Source organism: Hemibagrus wyckioides, linkage group LG08 (assembly GCF_019097595.1).
Source record: "Hemibagrus wyckioides isolate EC202008001 linkage group LG08, SWU_Hwy_1.0, whole genome shotgun sequence".
NCBI classification, from domain to species: domain Eukaryota; kingdom Metazoa; phylum Chordata; class Actinopteri; order Siluriformes; family Bagridae; genus Hemibagrus; species Hemibagrus wyckioides.
The window spans coordinates 10,505,559-10,520,853 of NC_080717.1; the positions used below are offsets into that span (position 1 = coordinate 10,505,559).

At 41.8% G+C, this 15,295-nt stretch overlaps 1 protein-coding gene across 4 annotated transcripts in view; it reads right to left on the reverse strand.

The window, feature by feature from the left end:
* The window catches only part of thoc2 (THO complex 2), an 80,921-nt gene that overhangs the window by 18,257 nt on the left and 47,369 nt on the right, over positions 1-15,295 (reverse strand). For all 4 annotated transcript variants that reach the window (XM_058396610.1, XM_058396608.1, XM_058396611.1 and 1 more), the window contains exons 22-32: positions 14,249-14,413; positions 13,429-13,704; positions 12,559-12,700; positions 10,430-10,587; positions 9,971-10,099; positions 9,556-9,687; positions 6,690-6,874; positions 5,171-5,361; positions 3,766-3,868; positions 2,540-2,895; positions 212-270 (exon numbers count right to left, since the gene is read on the reverse strand). In XM_058396610.1, the coding sequence (XP_058252593.1) occupies positions 212-270; positions 2,540-2,895; positions 3,766-3,868; positions 5,171-5,361; positions 6,690-6,874; positions 9,556-9,687; positions 9,971-10,099; positions 10,430-10,587; positions 12,559-12,700; positions 13,429-13,704; positions 14,249-14,413 (1,896 nt within the window). The remainder of the gene's footprint in view (positions 1-211; positions 271-2,539; positions 2,896-3,765; positions 3,869-5,170; positions 5,362-6,689; positions 6,875-9,555; positions 9,688-9,970; positions 10,100-10,429; positions 10,588-12,558; positions 12,701-13,428; positions 13,705-14,248; positions 14,414-15,295) is intronic.

Sequence of the window (15,295 nt, forward strand, 5' to 3'; positions counted from 1 at the left end):
ATTTTTTTTGGCAAGTCCATTGAATTCTATTATTAAAAAAAAAAATTCTACATATTAAAAATAGATTCTCCAAAAAAATAGTCCATGTGATGGTATAACTTCTCCCCCCTACTGCTCTCCTATGAAGGCTGGGTTCCAGAGGCCTCCCCTGAACTCTGGCATGTGGAGGGAGGGGACAAGAGGAAAACGGCCCTCCTCAGGCCATACTAACCTTAACTGCAGAGGAGTGTGAGGGCGAAGAGTGTGTGTCGAGCTTTCGTCTTTTTTGTTCTAAAGGAGAAAGAAAAACACACACAAACAGGCCAATAAGTTCAATGCTTTTTTTTTTTAAATCCCAGGCATTGGTGCTATTTATTAGATTGATGATACAGAACTCCTCTAGCCCATGGTGTGAACCCAGGATATAGCTTAAGATTTAAAACCCACTATTACATACTGAGGAAAAAAATTTTTTTTTGGATTGTCCTTTAAACTTCTGTTCAATATCTCATTATTGGAATAGCTTCAGGTGGGACCACCAATGACAGCAGATCTATCTAAAGAAGAGACAAGTCACAGCCATGACACACAATAGCCTGACATCCCACATATCACCTGCTACAACACTTGTGTACGTCATTCTCACACTCTTCTCCATAAAGACCAAAAGCTTTTCTCTAGTGTGCTGCAGTGACAGACAAAACCGTAAAGAATTCTCAACGGCAAAAGTGGGGTTACAGTTTTTTCTGCTCCATACAAGTGCTACGTTTTATCCATGTCCCATGGTGCAGAGCATGCCCCAGCTGCCTGTTTAAGAATTCTCTAACACTGATTTGAGATGGCCAAATGCCACGCTACAGGGCAAGAAGGCAACCCCGGACTAAAACTCCTAGCCAGGTGTCACTCATTAGCCAAATCCATGGTAAAGGACAAGCCAAACAGAGTGCCATTGTGGTCATCTGTGCCATGTCGCCAATACTTCATCTGTCGTTGATGGAACCACATACTGATCCATTCACCTGAATGTTGTGAGAAAGGATGAGTCTCTCACAGGGTGGGAAGCAGATTATAAAGTAAAGAGTAAAACTTTCTAAACCTCTCCACAGTTGTCATGTCCTGGTCTGGCCTAAGAATATGACTGTAGTACCACACATGAATGACCATTACCCTCCAATTTAGACATCCAGTAGGCTACAACCTGGGCCCAAATCTTAAGAAAAGCACTAATGAAGCCTCTCCAGGATAACTGGAGAGACTCTGGAGAGTTGCTTGAGAGGGCTGTTGCTTTTGGGCCACAGAAAGTAGCCAAGTACCACCTTCTTTTATAAGAAGCCGTTTTCTGATCTTGCAGACAATCTTTCTACAGCCCTGCCGCAAATCTCATTAAATGATGAGTAACCTCTTTAAAAACAAGACACACAATGTTCCTTTTATATCAAACATTTTGTTTTCTGCATAGTGAGATTCTGAGAGGATGAGATTATAAGGGCAGACTATGTGACCACTGATTTTGCTGCCCATCCTGAAAAGGGAACTGGGTCAACTGACTTATGGGCCATAATAGGTAGCAAGGGCTTAGCAGACCAAGAACCTGAGCAGCAAGTAAAATCTTTACTGCACAATCCTGCTCTGTCCATTTTTTTGGAAGGATTGTTCCAGGATTGTTCCAAAGGATTGTTTAAAGCTACCTGACCACGTCACAGCCTGAGCATTTTAGGATTTTAAGAGACCTGGAGGATAATCTTCCGTGCCAGAGGGGTTTTTTTCCTTCTTTGAATCATAAAAAAGGATCAGCATCCAACACTATGTGACTGTGTGAGCAAAAACATTTTGACTTTGGGGTCAAACTGTTACCTTTTAACCTAATAATTAGCTCATTAGCATCAATTCTAATGGCATTCCAGATATACAGTGGGTTTATACACCAATCAGGTATAACATTAAGCCCACCTTCCTAACATTGTGTTGGTCCCCCTTTTGCTGTTAAAACAGCCCTGACCACTGACCACTGCAGACTGGGAACACCCCACAAGAGCTGCAGTTTAGGAGATGCTCTGATCCAGTGGTCTAGCCATCACAATTTGGCCCTTGTCAAACTCTCTCAAATCCTTACGCTTACCCATTTTTCCTGCTTCTAACATCAACTTTGAGGACAAAATGTTCACTTGCTGCCTAATATATCCCACCCACTAACAGGTGCCATGATGAGGAGATAATCAGTGTTATTCACTTCAACTCTCAGTGCTCATAATGTTATGGCTGTATCTTCTGTATGATAGAGTTTTTCCTTTGCTTGCTTATTTTGATTAGCCAAAATGTTAAACTTTTCTTTAAAAAACCTCTGTAAAAGATGTTTACTCTTGGATGTGCTGAAAAGATCAAATTTTCCCATGTATTGTGGACACATTAGTCTTGATTCATTAAAGTTTAAGAGAGATAATGTATAATTTGTTGAAGTCATGCAGTTGCTAAAGGGAGCATCGTTACTCTAAAGCCTTTCAAGGCCTCAGACTGTATAGTGATGAAATGATTAATCACAAACTGGAAAAATGTGCTATACCCCGTTCAGACTCGATTCCTTCTGATCTGGGAACAGGGGACTTAAGGGACCCAGTATTTTTCTCGCCCTTGCTGCTTTCCTTTAGCTTGCCCTCTTTGGCCACATCTCGCTCCTTGGATGACTCTTTGTCTGCAGCCTTGGCGTCGCTCTTGCTCTTCTCGTCCTTCTTGTCATCCTTCCTCTTGTCCTTCTCAGCCTTGGGCACCTTGTCCTTGGCGTCACCCGCTTTCTCCTCCTTCTGCTTCTCCTTCCCTCCTGCCTTGGCCTCTGGAGTGCTGGCAGCGGTCTTCTCCTTCTTCTCCTTTTTCTCCTTCACACTCTTCTCCTTGTCCTCCTTCTCTTTGCTCCCTTTGATGCTGTAAGAAAGACAGTGTATACATTTTGAGGACTTGGTTCAACATTTTCCTGTTCTGCAAGATCTACAACTTGAAAAGATATATATTCTAAATCCTGAGATTTTACATGTACAGTTTGTTGTACTGTCAACAAATCAAGTCTCATTACATTCACTATAAATGTTACAGACTTGCAGGTGAATAGTTTCACTTCATTCCGTTCCCCAAACGTCTTGAATACGTTCTGGACGCTGAATGTTAACTATAAATCCCAGAGCAGCATCCTGACCTCTTGCTCCTTTGCACTGAGGTGAATTATACTGCACTCCAGTATCTGACAACGGCACCGTCTCTGACCTCGGCGAAGTAGAGCCTTGCCTGTAGGAACCATTACGAACTCATTACATTCGCACTGGTCCTGAATGGGCCTTAATGGAGACCCTTTCTTTTCCTGTACAACTGGCTTTGATGTCTCCTTTCAAAATGATGCTTTATACATCCAATTTAAAAGATCTTTCGCAATCGTCTGGATGTTGTAACAACCATATCGCACCAAGATGGCTTCTTTCAAAAGGGTTCTTTGAGCAATAGCTCAATTTAATAGAACAGTAAGCAGATTCTAGCCTGGAACACTGTTCAAATTTGATTATGCAGTTCATAAGAAAGGTAGACTTTGATAAAAGATTGATTTATTTGCCGAGTAGTTTGAAATAATAAGCTGGTGCTAAACTTCCTTGCCTCAGGGACTAACCTTTTAATAACATTATCCAAGAGATGAGAGCAGTACATCATTCTGCAGTGCTCTTAGAGGGGGTTGTGCTGCAGGTGTGTGTGTGTGTGTGTGTGTGTGTGTGTATGCATGTGTGTGTTGGGAGCAGACCCCAGGTGTACCTGTTAGGTGTGCTGCTGCCGTTGCTGCTGCTCACTTTATTCGCCGTGGTTGGGTTCTTGCTGGCCGTTTTCTGAGCCACCTGACATTTGTCCTTAGATTTGTCTGCAAGTATCAAATGCATACTGCATTCTTTAGCATTAAACCATAGCATTATATCACTTGCTTCAGATACTTGGCCAAAAAAAAGTGCATTTTAAAAGCGAAAAAACGTCAGAAAAATGCGAGACTCCGTCAGAATCTACTCATAATTGATAGTGTTTTTTAAAATGCATGAATTAATTAAATCTCTAATGAAGTTATTGGCAGAATGGTCATCATTAGGAGCATGTGAATGAAAGAAAAACATATTAGAATAAAAACTTCAAGAAATTAGACTACATGCCAACTTTACTGACCAGCAGGAATAATCTAATCGTAATTACTGGCCTTTTAAGCCAAGCTCAGTAAGGTCATGTAAAAATGCACTACAACAATAGGAATCTTAGGGCAGAATATTATGCATCAAGTTTATTTTTCAGCGTATTAACACGTGCACTAGAGAAATTGCTGCGCTAAAGCCTTAATGAGGACAGACTGTACTTCTACTGAACAAGGTATTTATTTCAGGGTATATAGTGATCTCTAATTACACCAATTGCCTATAGTCATATTCACACAGACGCCGTTACATGACCACAGCACACACAATGCGAGGCATCAGAGTGAAAGACTGAACACAGAGAAAGACATGAAATCATTCACTCTCTCTCTCTAGTCATTCAGTCAGTAATTAAATTCATGTGATGAAGTGTTCTAGAGAAAGAAAAAAAATTATCTTGTCAAAATGTATTTGTATCGATTGCGAAGCTAATGACTGGAGTCCGTGCTGTTGGGCTGAAGTGAAGGCTGCTGGTAAGATTGTCGGCTTAAACAATCTTAATCATAAGTATTCGAGCACACCGGTACCTAGATCCACAAATGAACAGCTAAACATCTGTATTTGAGCAAAAAAAAAAATGCTCATTAAGAGATATGGAAAAGGTGCAGCACAGCTTTGTTGGTGTTTCCTAATTAAAAAATTTCATGTTTATAATAAATAAAGAACACTTGCTCACAGCATCTGTGCAGAGGTTGGTGCTCAACGTGATTTATTTTTATTTTCTTTTTAATTATTCAATACATTTTTATATAACAATAACAATACATATGGTCCCGAAGTCTATAGTCACCTCTATACTGTAGGTCCATAACATTTCTTTTAAAAAGGATGCTACTTTAATCATTACTAAGCTAAAACCTAGCATTAAGAACCAATTACTCCTCTGTGCATTAAGGTCAAAATGATGTGTGAGCAGCCAATCACACAGAAAAAAAATGTTTGGATCCTACTATAAAGCGTTTTCTACATTTGGATATAGAACTCACCCGTGTCCTCGGCAGCACCCTCCTCGTTTTTTGCAGTGTTGGCAGAGGCAGGGGTGGCAGTGCCAGGCTTGCCGGAGCTGCCTGGGCCGTTCTGCAGGGCGCCAGGGTTGGCGGTGCTCGCAGGCTCCTTGTAGTGGAACTCGTTCTCAGGCACCATGTGAGCTTTCCTGCTTTTCAACTGGCCAGAGTAGCTGCAAGTCACATACACGGTTAAAAATCACAGAGCACACAGTGGTGCAGAGTCACACATCTTCTACAGCACTACTTGATGTGACATGATCAACAAGAACAAATGCAGGAGTATCCTGGTTTAGAATTCAGCAATAGATTATAAGCTGGAAAATGATTTCCTTAGTGCTTGGAGTGTATTCGCCTAGAGCTTGCAATGTTGATTCCCGCTTTCTTGTTGATTGTGTACATCTATACGAGTGCAAAAGATCAATACTGCCCTCCACCTGGTTAGAGTAGAAGTCACGCTGGTGGCATAAACAAGTTGCGTATCATTTGTCACTTCAATTAACCCATAGGGAAAGGCTGGAGCTTTTAAAACCCTCAGGGGTGAAAATTCCCAAACTCAGCGGAAATCACTTCCTCATTAACCTTAAATGGAACGAACTGATCAACAAATGTCAAATTCAACTTCTCTGATAAACACCCTTGGTCATGTGACAAGCATTAAGCCATAAACCAAAAATTAAAGGTGTAAATTAGCAGAGCCGGAAAAGCCAGCAGCCTGGAGCACACAGAACTTGAATGGTTGTTTACCAACTCGCTGTATTAATTCCTCTCTAATAGAGTTTTGGAGTCTTATTAGTCCTAGCACGAGGATCTGTTTTTGAGACTGGATAAAAGCGCCTGCCGAAATGTAATCAAAAGACAAACCTAGAGTAGACTTGAGAAAAGAAAAACCTTGTTCTGACTGATAAGATCACATTTATCGAGACAGGACAGGCTGAGGTGAATTAATGGACTTCATTATGCTCCGATGTGGAAGGCTCTTAAAGCAAAGCTGACCTCATCGTTCTTGCCCATCGCCTGGATTAACGGAGCTAAAATATAAGCTTTTGGGAAAAAAGGAAAAAGTAAAAGCAAGAGCATCATGCCTCGCTCCACTTAGTGAGCTGCTCACAAAGCAGAGACGATTACCCTTCACTCCAGACTCCTGATTTCATCAATAAGACAATACAGTGCCATAAGTCGGTTGCAAGGATCGAGCCCTGCCTTAAAAAGAAGCTAAGCTGCAGAGTGGGAACAGAAAAGGAATGGCAAACATCGTGGCAAACACAGTGATTACTGCTCGATTCCTCTGAAGGCCATACCGACCCATTCTACTGAAAACTGTGCAGACGAACAAATCAGACAGCAAAACAATGTCACATCATCTTAATACAAAAACACCAGATTTCTCAGCATTATTATTGCTTGTTGCCACCAGTTAAACCCTGAAAAAAAAAACAACAAAAAAAAAAAAACAACAGCTATTCCAGAAATGGTACAGCCCGGTCAGAATGCAAGGTACCCCATAGCTAAAGCATAGAGGTCAGGCCTCTTCTCCTTCTCCTCCTGGCAGATCTTGTGCACTCGGCACTCGAGCGCCTGGCCCAGGTTCAGCACTTTTGGGTAGAACGGCAGGATCTTGGTCAGCACGATGAGGATGTTGCGAATGTGGGTGTACTCGCCCGTCTCCAGACAGTGCACCGAAGCCTAGAAAACAACACACAAATACGAGACTTATTAAAGAATACACTCACTGAGATATATATTAGAAACACTATCCTAATACTGGGCCTTTCTTTGCTCTTCATGGAATGGATTCCACAAGGTGTTGGAAACAATCCTGTGAGATTCTGGTCCATATGATGACATCATGCAATTTCTGCTGATTTTTTCAGGTGCACTTTCATGCTGTGAACCTCTACGAATCTATTAGTTTCAGATCTGTGAATGGGAAGACCACTGAAGGACACTGAACTCATTGTCAAGCTCACCAGTGAAATGATCCATCACCACGCTGGAAGCAGTCATAAGATGATGATCAATTGTGACCATAAAGGTATGCACATGGTCAACAACAAATAGTCTGTGGCATTCAAGCAATGATTGATTGGTATTAACAGACCCAAAGTGCCAAGTAAATATCAAATACCCACATTATTACACCACCTCCAACAGCCTGGACTGGTGACACAAGGCAGGTTGGGTTCATAGACTCATGCCATTTCAAATTCTGACTCTGAAAATGAGATTCATGTCCATGTCCAGGTTCCTTTGTCTGTTCACAACAGCTTCTGCTTTCTGCTCTTGGCTCACTGAAGTGAAACACGGTCTTCTACGGTTGTGGCTCATCCACCTCAATGCTCAAAATGTTCTTCTGAGTAGCTTTTCTGCTCAATTGTACAGAATAGTGATCTGAGTTACTGTAGACTTTATTAGTTTGAACCAGTCTGGCCATTCATCATTAACCTCTCTTACCAACAAGCCTTTACATTCTGAAGAACTTCTGCTTTTTTATTTACTCTCAGTCTGAGACTTGTGCAAGAAAACCTCAGGAGAACTGCAGGTATAGAAATATTAAACCGGTCTCACATTGTTCGCTCGTTCTGATGGTAGATGAACATTACCTGAAGTTGCTGGCCCATATCTATATAATTTCATGCAGCTACATGATTGGCTGATTTTATAACTGCATGAATGGTGTACAGATGTTCCTAATAAAAGACTTAAATATTAAATATTAATACGCAAATGTTGTACTGCATAACAAAACACTCCACATGCTTTCCCCTTCACCCCTGTTATGACCAGAGGTATCAGTTTGCATCAAAATGAGAATCACATTATTAGACTCTGAATTTAATTATAGAAGACTACAAGTTGCATGATCTTGTGGCATACACAGGCTTTATGTCTGTAGGTGGCATTATAATAGCCCATTTAATCAGCCTGCAATATCTGGCCTTTTGGATGGACTGATTTCTTTTATCCCCCCGCTAATGGGCTCCCAGCGAGGATGGTACGAAACTAAATTAAAGGACCCATACCAGCAACATCTTTGAGAGCTTTTTTCCCAAAAGCTGTCATTATTTTGTTACTTTATGGATACACACAATGATGACTAAACGCAGCATGTAGCGACGGGTCTAGAAGCCTTCTTCAAGGCAAGAGGCAACATTATTTGTTAAATTACAGGCCAGGAAATTTCCAAGTACCATCCAGTTTAATTTAATGGCATTAAAACTACAAATCATAGTGCTGCAAGTGAGCGCAAAAAACCAAGTAGTACTCAGTCCACTACATCCGCCAAAGCCAGAGGGAAAAAAAAGGAAACATAGTTAGCATTTGGTGTACATGAAGGAAAACTGATTACTCCATTTACAGTAAGAGCTCATATAGTTTTAGCTTTGTTTTTTTTCAGCTGCCTTCAACAGGTGACTGAAGCGTACACTGATCAGGCATAACATTATGAACACAGAGGTGAAGGGAATAACACTGATTATCTCCTCATCATGGCTCCTGTTAGCGGATGGGATATATTAGGCAGAAAGTGAACATTTTGTCCTCAAAGCTGATGTGTTAGGAGCAGGAAAATTGGGCAAGCGTAAGGATTTGAGCGAGTTTGACAAGGGCCAGATTGTGATGGCTAGACCACTGGATCAGGGAAACTGCAGCAGGAATGGTGTGATGAGCACAACAACGAGGTTTGAGGTGTTGACTTGGCCTCCAACGTCCTCAGATCTCAATCCAATCGAGCATCTGTGAGATGCACTGGACAAACAAGTCCGATCCATGGAGGCCCCACCTCACACCTTAAAAGGATCTGCTGCTAATGTCTTGGTGCCAGATACCACAGAACACTTTCAGGGATCTAGTGGAGTCCATGCCTTGACAGGTCAGGGCTGTTTTGGCATCAAAAGGGGCACCAACACAATATTAGTCAGGTGGTCATAATGTTATGCCTGGTCGGTGTATATTGTTTCATTATTTAGCAAGTCAGAAATTGTAACAATTGGCCATTCATCACGATGAAAGACTTCAGGATGTTAGTGACAGAAGGCTACCTTACCTCAAAACATTCATTATTTTCCTATAACAATACCTTGTGATTTTTTTCCCCCCTACATAATGTATTATTAAAAAAAGCACAAGCCCTTAGTACAGGCATAATGCCTCTATGAACAGCACTAGATTTAACAACATGGAATAAAGACAGTATTCCTGAAAATATTTTAAAAACCTCACAATGACTTGGCTAATTACATTCCCATTGTTACTGTACTCTCAATCCATTCAAGACTGGGAAAAAAAAACAAATATTTAACCTTAAAAAATAAAGATGTAGCTTTTCTAAAAGTGGTTATATGGGGGGGGGAGCAAGAAGCACTAACTTTAGTCAGCTTGTAATGCCATTTGTGAACGACGTGTCTGAAGTTCTCATAGTCGAGTTGGTCTGCCTTATTTCCTCCGTCAAAGCCGCTGGCTCGGAAAATGGTTAGGAACCCTGGGTAATTGCCGCACTCCTGGCAAAGAAAGCATAGCGACGGGAACACGTCATTTGAATTTGCAGTTCTAAAAACAGAAGGTCGTTCATGCCAATACTGAGTCACTCAGCTGGCATGTACACAGAGAACACCAAGAATAAATGTTCATGCTACACTGAAAACAAAAGGTACTGGTATTATAGTATTTTTATCACTGAATGCTGAATAAATTTGAAAATAATAAGGGGAAATTTAGATTATTATGTAACTGTCACACAACATGGCCACCTGAATTGTGGATTAAACCGAATCAGTTCTGCACCTTCTCATAGATGGCTTTATCGCTGTGCCATCGCGTCACTGTCTCCAGCATGCAGCACAGGAAACGGCCATAACGCCGAGACTCGTTCTCAGTACAGCTCGCCACGGTGTAGATGATATCAGAGAACACCTGAAGAAAGGCAGAATGATGGAAAGCGAGGTAGGAAGACAGAAGCGAAACAAGAGGCTGTGAATACACTGTAAGACATATCTCCGGCATCACCATAAACAAGCTTTTTACACGCTGCTGCTTTAATGCACATTATCAAACACTTGGCACAATTAGGCCCAGCAGGAAATTGCCATTTACACAAACACAAACCAGTGTGAGGCTGCTGGCTTTGGCTGTTGTCCTTTCCAACGCTACCCAAACAGCTATTCATTATGCATGTGCTCGCTCATTTCTGAAAGAACCAGCGGCTGCTTGGATGAGCGCTGAAAAAGTTCCGAAAAGACTCACGCGATCGTAACAAAGCAGTGTGCAGAAGTTCTGGGTTTTCTGTTGGTGCACGAGCTCGACGAAACGGGCGCAGTAGACGGCGTCGATGGCTGAAAACACGCAGCGTGGGAACACGCACAGCTGAAGAAATTTAGTGATGGTCTCGTTCTTGGTGGATTCTGGGAAGGAAATGAGAAAACAGATCAAGCAGAGAAATGCACTGATTACACATTAATAACTCATGCAACATTAACATATATCGGATCTGCCAACCATGAAGAGGAATAATAATAATAACAACAACAACAATAATAAGAATAATAATACTGGGTATGGTTTCAATGTGGCCCTTTCCTAATGAACTCATGAAACAGTAGCCACCCTACTATATACACACGCTATTATAAAACAGTTATTAGTCGGTACCTCACTAATTTGAGCAGCATTCTAATAATGCCTCTATTTCTTATAACTGCACCGAGATGCTACACTGGGTACTTGACTCCGGTGGTCTTTGCTTGCCACATAACGTTACTATAGTAGTTTTGGTGACATAAGGGAACAAGACAAACCAACCTTTTCAGGAATATACACTATATTGTCAAACGTTTTGGGACACCCCTCCAAATCATTCAATTCCGGTGTTGTTGTTCAGGGGTTGGGATTGGCCCGTTAGTTCCAGTGAAAGGAACTCTTAATGCTTCAGCATACTAAGACATTTTGGACGATTCCATGCTTCCAACTTTGTGGGAACAGTTTGGGGATGACCCCTTCCTGTTCCAACATGACTGCACACCATTGCACAAAGCAAGGTCCATAAAGACATGGATGAGCGAGTTTGGCGTCAATGAACTTGACCGGGTCCTGACCTCAACCCGATAGAACACCTTTGGGATGAATTAGAGTGGAAACTAAGAGCCATTTCAAAAATCTGCATGAATATAATACGGAGTTGGCCCGTACTTTACAGCTGTAACAGCTTCAACTCTTCTGGGAAGGCTTTCCACAAGGTTTAGGAGTGTGTTTATGGGAATTTTTGACCATTCCTCTAGAAGTACATTTGTGAGGTCAGGCACTGATGTTGGATGAGAAGGCCTGACTCACAGTCTCCGCTCTAATTCATCCCAAAGATCAGGTTGAGGTCAGGATCTGAAGTTCCTCCACACCAAACTCGCTCATCCATGTTTTTTTGGTCCTTGCTTTGTGCACTGGTGTGCAGTCATGTTGGAACCCCTTGGTCATCACCAAACTGTTTGGGAGTTGGAAGCATAAAATTGTCCAAAATGTCTTGAGGCATTAAGAGTTTCTTTCATTGGAACTAAGGGAACAAGCTCAACCCCTGAAAAACTTTTGGCAAAACTTTTGCCAATATAGTGTAGCTTCATCAAATGAAAATGAAGGGATGCGATTACACCTGAAGCACCTCTAACGCTCACGGACAAATCAAAGTGCGCTAGCTAGCCATCTAGATGATGTGCTACGAAGTGAGAGTGGCTTCAGATTCTATTTCTGCTATTAGAACAAAAATAAACAGAACGTATAACTCTATATTCATTTCTAGTAATATCACAATCGCACAATTTTACTGAATAGCAGCCAGACGATATTCAGTATAACCGCACTCTGGCTTCAGCAAAATGGCTTAAATATAGCGATGATAGTTTTGTTAATCACATCTAACTTGAGTTACGTCATGCAGCAGGTTTTAGGCTTACAGTTTTAAGGTCACAGTTACCATCTGAAAGAGAGGACTGGGATTTAGGATCGGACAAAGCAGAGCCAAATCCTGAAACCAAATACCATATTAAATGAACATAGAATTTAATTTGAATGCAGGACACTGATAGTCTTACTAAGTTATACCTTTCAGAAGAGTATGCAGAAGTATGGGAAGTGTTTGTAGTTTTGAGATAATTTGTGCCCTTCTGAACGGTGAAAAGCTACCAAGCAATGCTAAACAAACCAAGTGCACAAAACACAGCACGCCTGTTTTAAACAGAATTGTGTCCTAAATATTTTTCACCATGAGAAAAGACTAGGGAATTATCAGGAGAGAAGAACGTCGTATTGGGTATGCTGGGCTTGTTGGCAGAGCCACACAGGATGAGAAAGTATGATGCAGTGAGAGAAATGAGGAGTGGAGTACTCACTGGTGAGTAACCAGTTGTCCTTCTCCAGTTTGAGGCGATGCAGGACCCTCTGCACATGCTCCAGCTGCTTCTTCTCCTCCTCTAGTAGCTTGTCCTGCAGCGCAGTGCACCGCTCCTTCTCCTTCTTCTTTTTGTTCAGCGGCTTTGTCACAGAAACAACACATTCTCAGTGAAAATCACTGCGTTTATCACACAAGTTCAACAGGTAGAAATTCTGGTTATCGATAAGGCCTGCTTTAATGACTCGTCACGATTTCTGAGAATGATTATAATGGTCGTAACTCCTCTTCACATGCTTGGGATCCATCCTGGTGACAGGTTTGTTAAATAGCATATTAACACACACCACTATTTATTTAGCTACACAAAAATAAAATCTTGTGGCCCGCCCATTTCGTGACTCCACCCATTTCAGTCTCCAACTGGCCGCTCTTCATTTTTCAGCAGTTGTTTTACTCTTCCTGTTATTCTAAGCAATCTACATCTCTGCGAGGTTCCAGCAGAACTACAACAGATTAATTTCTTCTAACGAAAAGTAAACAGTAGTGTATAATCACAAATGGGTCAGAACAAATGTTATCGGTTATAAAAGTGATCAGAAACAGGCCTTTTGTGCTGATATTTTTCATGACATCAAAATTTGTAGAAAGTTCATATGTATCATATGTAATTAAAGCTTGCCATCTAACTGTTTCATATTCTGACAACCCCAGTTACATTTTTTATGCATACAATTCTCCTTTTATAAAGGCATTATATGCTAGAACATTGAAATGTTTTAAAGAAACTAAATATTTGGACATCTAAAGTCTGTAAAATCTGTAAAACATATGGTGTCTTAGTCATGTGTTCAAGCCATGGCAGTCCTACCATCTCTGGATTCTCTTCAATGGCTTTCATCTGCATCTTGAGCTTGTTGACCTCACGGTCGTAGGCGCTATGAGGAACAGACAGGTCATACATGGTGAGTGACCAAAAGGTGGCGTAGAACTGCGGACGCAGGTCGTCCCACACTCGGGGCAGGTGGAGCGAGATGACCGCTTCGTGCACAGGCGCCATCACCTGCTCGCATGCCGCTATGTACTTGTGGACCTTCTGCTGCTGCCGGTTTCCCTTCTCGGCCTTCTTCAGCTCGTCGTACTTGGCCTGGAAGGGAAAGCGTAACGATTAGCCCATTCAGGAGCAAAACAAGAAACGGATGGAGCCGTGGCCGTGTCAGTGAAATAAAACCGGACTGGGCATGGCTCCCGGACCGAGGCCAGAGACTGAGCTCTGCTTGGCAATGAGCCGGAATAAATCAGTGGCACTAAGCAGCTCTGTGCTACACAGCTGGAGCCAGGGATTTAATTTGGTGGCACTTTTATGAAAAAGCATGCATCAGAAGTGATGGTAAAATGCAGCGTTGACAATGTGCTGCAAAGGAGATACGGAGAAAGTTGCACAGAGAACGCAGGGAGGCAAATCACATTAAACAAGGGGAGGGGCTGAGAGGAAGGAGGGGCATGCTTCAGCATTTCTCTGCTTTTCAATCTACTTCTGCAGATTTTGCTAACATGCCTTTTTTATGCAACAGAAACATCAGTAGCCAATTTAAATACTAAAAGGATGCAATCATGACTAGATACAGTAATGGAATTTAGCCCATATGCTGAACAGTGCGTTAAATGTATGTTAAGTGTCTGTGACTCACCATAATCTGATGGGCGTACATCGGGCGGGATAAGAAGAAAGCAGCATCATGGGGAGTGTGGAACTGGTTACAAAGCACGTCTATGGAAGGAACTCTCTTGATGTAATCCTCGGTGCTCAGGTTGGATGCTAAAAAGCCGCCAAACTGCACCAGTGTATCGTGACACTAGAGGTAAGAGGACAAAAAAAAAGTGGACCATTCATCATTAGGCTCTCCCAAAGGCTCCTGGGCAAATTCTCTTCCTAAATCCTCAGGTTGCTTATTTATTTGTGGAACTGCACCTTGCTTTATTAAAGCCATTCATCACCAGGAGCCCATCCCCCCATAGGAAATCAATGCAATGGCCAGTAAAGCAATTTAATGGGCTGAAGAAGAGCTGGAAAGAGATTCCTAAGTAGCAAAGACGAAAAATAAAAGGCGACGAAGCATCAGATGAACCCTGCGTCTGGTCTTGCTTGCAAGTCTTGAAAATATTCTAAGTCTGGAATATGTCAATATGCAGTGTGTGAAACAATCGTGTGAACACTTGTAACATACACAACACCGATTCTTTGTAGGTGAAATGGCTGCTTATGAGCATGCAGACTAAACAAAGTTGTTTTTTCCCCCCTACAAAGACTCGGTAAAAGGCGAGCCGAATGCAATACATTTAACAGCGGCATATGTCCCGTGAACATTTTCGTGAAGTGGTAAATGCAGGCGCTGTTGAGAAGGAATTAATCACCACAGGTGGGGATAAATGACCAGCATGGCAGCATAGGAAATGCAGCTATTTGTTTTTAGTAGTTGGGATGTGGCACATTACAGAGGACAAGGATTATGTCTACAAAGATATAAGGCGCATCCCAAATCGTATACAGAGCAGATGATGCACTTATTCAATGTGTGTTTGACATCATTTGCCATCGTCTGGGACATTGCTTATACTACCAGCTGGTAAAAAGTGGTTGTGTTTGAATTTTAGATCAGCTCAAATAATACACTAGACAGGGGCATAGAACACACACAGTTTAAGTGCAGAGTCTGTAGTATGTCCTCTGGGACACA